Genomic DNA, 3,677 nt, shown 5'->3' on the forward strand with positions numbered 1-3,677 from the left:
AAAAACTTTGTTAATGGTTTTCTAAATAAATATTCAGAAGCTTCCACCGCTTCCAATGACGGCACGCTACTGCTCCCTCGTAATATCATATTTACTGGTGTGATAAGCCCTAAAATATTTAATAAAGTGATTAGGTTATAACAATTTAAGGTAGTAACAAAGAGCAATAAAGCAATGAGTATTATGTTCGCGCGTAAAGAAAACTCGGAAAACTCCACGTCAACAGTTTGTGATTGATTGACATTCTCTTCTATTAATTATCTGATCATTATAACATATTCTAAAATGAACTAAACAATGAAACTTATAAATTTACAAATTTAGAAAACATTTTAATATTATTTGCATATTTCGTTACAGTTTTATTCTCTTAACAAGATTTATCGGTTAAAACTGCCAACGATTTGGATTTAATTGGATTTGATGGATTATTCGGACATAATTTTTTTGTTTCCGCTAATCGTTTGCTGAAATATATCAATAATTGAATTATTATGCAATTAATGCAAAATATTTTAAATGTATTTAAGGTAATTTAAAGAAAATGTTTAAAAACAAACGAAACCAATCATAACTTACTTTAGTTCAACGATATTCATTGGAACTACTCTTATATATTCTACATATATTTTTTTAGTTCGGATCCAGTTTAACGGATTGGCTATCGAAGAAGAATCCTTCCAATAAAGTCCTACACTTCTAACTTGTCCAATGTTTTTATCTGTTGTTACTAAATAAGCATAACGACTTCCTGCATATAAAGTCACATCTCTGAAAATAATATTTATTCATTTTAGTTTTATAGTCAAGAAAATTGCTATTCAGATATAATATATATATACATATATAGACTATATAAATATATAAATACATAATCTTACTCTCCGCTCAAGGTGCTTTCTAAGTCAGAAAATTCTCCATGAAGAGTAACTTTTACACTTCCGGTAACGTCTTCTGCATTTTTCGCGCGGAATAATTTTATAATTATTTGATAATGAAAAACTGTAACAATAAAGATAATTCTTATTCCATTTTTCAAATATAAATTGAAAATATTGTAATATTCATTAAATAACTTATATTTACGGCAATAAGGAACTCGTCCACTAGTCTTCAGGTAAAGCTTCAAATTTGTGTGATTAAATCGTTTAGATTCTATAGCTCTAGGACCCATTATAGCACATTGGCTACCGTCTGGTCCGCATTCAGCACATTTGCCTTCTAGAAAAGTGTTCCAATTTGAACATCTGTATCCAACAGAAACACAAGAACCGTAATTGATTGTACTGGTAAAGAAATCCACTGCCCTTTGATGGTTACAAGCAACGAATCTTCGACCACCTACGTGATAAAATATTCATTAAACCCTGAAAAATTCAAAATAAAAATTTGAGTAGTAATCTCCGATAAACTGTTTGCTTAAGCAATTTTCTGCCTTGTACTTCTGTCTCATGCTGGATTATAAGTCTACCATCAGCCGACGGTTTATAGAGGAGACCTGCCAGCACGGAACAAACACCGACGAGGGGTCACCAGTCATCCCTCAGTTTTCATTCGGATCGACCTTCTCGAGGCATCTTTACACCTGCAAACGACTCGCCATCTCGACTCCAGGCCAGCTCCTTTGCATCCCCTTTCCTACTACTTTCTCGTAGTTTCAAGATTCGATCTTACATTGTAGTAAGTATCTATTTGTTTATTTATTAAACGCGAATTATATGGTAAATCCATGTCAGCACACTAGCCACGTACGATGCAAACCTGTCACGTCATCCTGACAGATTGCGAGAAAAGCGAGAAAGTTTTATCATAAGATAGGAGAGTCTATACCACGTGAAGAAGTGACCAGACAACGCACAATCGAGTAAAAACCTTACATTTATGTTTCATGAACATCAGAAAAGAATTTTAAGATTAATTCAAAATAATTGTAAGATTTTATTAAACATTTACCTTCTATTAATCCGTCTGTTATTATTGAGGTAAGTTTGCTACTCATGCAACCGGGTTGACTTTGCCCATTGTTAGGAAAGAAATCTACATGACCTACTAATTGACTCATACCTAAACCTACAACATATTAAAAACAATTTTAAACAGGTCTGTCTATGTCTAATTCTTATAAAATGTTACATTAGCAATGCTTATGGAATTATTTAGAATTAGTAATGTATTTAAACATCTACCCATCATTAAAATACTCTTAGAATCAGTATGGACTGCGTCAACAAAATCAGCATCGGTTTCATCTAGACGAACTATTGGTGGAAGCCCTTGAAAATAAGGTTCTGCTGGATCCAATCCTGTTTTCGAAAAGAAAATTTAACATAATGAATAATTAAATGATAAACATCTGTAACTCGCTGACAACAGTTTACTACAATTTTTTGCAACTAATTACTTTTATTTAGTAAATGCTGCAGAATTCTAAGTGAAATTTGATACAAGGAATTTAAGTTATAATAAATTAATAACATATAAAACATGGGTTTAGTTATTAATATAAATCTAAATACATTTATAATAAATATTATATAAAATGTTGCTTTTGTCTGTTCGTAACATTATCAGAAAACTTTCCAGCTGCAAAAACAAAATAACGTAATATGTTATTCATTTTGTTACCTATATAATCTATTTGTCTTACAGTCACGGGCAATTTCACTTCTTAGTCGATAAATTTATGGCTTTAAAAACTTATCTTAATTATTTTGCTTTCTAGCTTAGTGACTTTGGTTTATGTAATGTTCGTTATTTCAATTAATTTACATTACGGTTTATTTTCAGAATCTATAGGCCTGTGTAGTGTACTTAAAGTTTAGATTATGTATAAATACTTAGCCAATTGTTTGAAAAACTTGAAAATACTGTATATCAAAATCTCAAATCAACTGATACAGTATTAGTAACATTTAGTTTATATTAGAAATCAGTTTTAATAATCGTTAAAAATAACTAACTAGAATAAAGCACGTGTTTTATGTTAATATTAAGTTTCAATTATACAAAACGTTTCAAAATCAAGCCACAGACTGAATAGCGACGGCCGGCAAGATTTCCAGTTTAGATACTCGATTCGGACACCGTCCGATATCGATACTTTAAGATCGAAACCGATACTGGTATCGATATTTTTGTGGTATCGGAGAGTCCCTGCCCCTAAGTACGTCAGTAGGCCAGTAGTTAACCTTATTCACAAATATACGGAATTATTTTCAGATAATTTTGTAATGACTGGGGAGAAAAGTAAACGAGGGAGCAATCTTACGTTATTAAAGACTCACCCCCATCGATATCAATTGTCAGATACAAATGGATCCTGGACTCATAAACTTCTGATGTAATACTTGAATTGCTCTTTGATGTAAGAACTGCTACTGACACAAATGAAGAGAAATTTAATTATTCACTATGATCACACGATTTTAAAAGGTGAAGTTAAATGGATTAAGTGTTGCTTTTTGGCATATTTGACAATGTTTTTACTAAATTATCTTTTTTGTTTCAATGTATAATTTACAGATTCCAGTGGTCTGTTTGTTTCTATTTAAATAGCAAATTAAATATAATTTATATATTATATTTTAAGACATTTTTATATTTTTTTCTAAGAAATATTAAGATTTTTTTCAAGATAAATTGCTTAAATGCATATAAATTTAAAAATATTTAATTAA

The 3,677-nt window shown here is 30.5% G+C and overlaps 1 protein-coding gene across 1 annotated transcript in view; it reads right to left on the reverse strand.

Annotated features, from left to right (window-relative positions):
- Positions 1 to 307: 307 nt before the first annotated feature.
- The window catches only part of LOC111629123 (pancreatic triacylglycerol lipase-like), a 17,094-nt gene continuing 13,724 nt past the window's right edge, over positions 308 to 3,677 (reverse strand). The window contains exons 4-9 of the mRNA XM_023372993.1: positions 2,187 to 2,303; positions 1,954 to 2,070; positions 1,087 to 1,341; positions 882 to 1,002; positions 580 to 771; positions 308 to 467 (exon numbers count right to left, since the gene is read on the reverse strand). Coding sequence (XP_023228761.1) covers positions 371 to 467; positions 580 to 771; positions 882 to 1,002; positions 1,087 to 1,341; positions 1,954 to 2,070; positions 2,187 to 2,303 — 899 coding nt within the window. The 3' untranslated portion in view covers positions 308 to 370. The remainder of the gene's footprint in view (positions 468 to 579; positions 772 to 881; positions 1,003 to 1,086; positions 1,342 to 1,953; positions 2,071 to 2,186; positions 2,304 to 3,677) is intronic.

Source organism: Centruroides sculpturatus, unplaced genomic scaffold, assembly GCF_000671375.1.
Source record: "Centruroides sculpturatus isolate CEXI.00-Female unplaced genomic scaffold, Cexi_2.0 scaffold639, whole genome shotgun sequence".
Taxonomy (NCBI): domain Eukaryota; kingdom Metazoa; phylum Arthropoda; class Arachnida; order Scorpiones; family Buthidae; genus Centruroides; species Centruroides sculpturatus.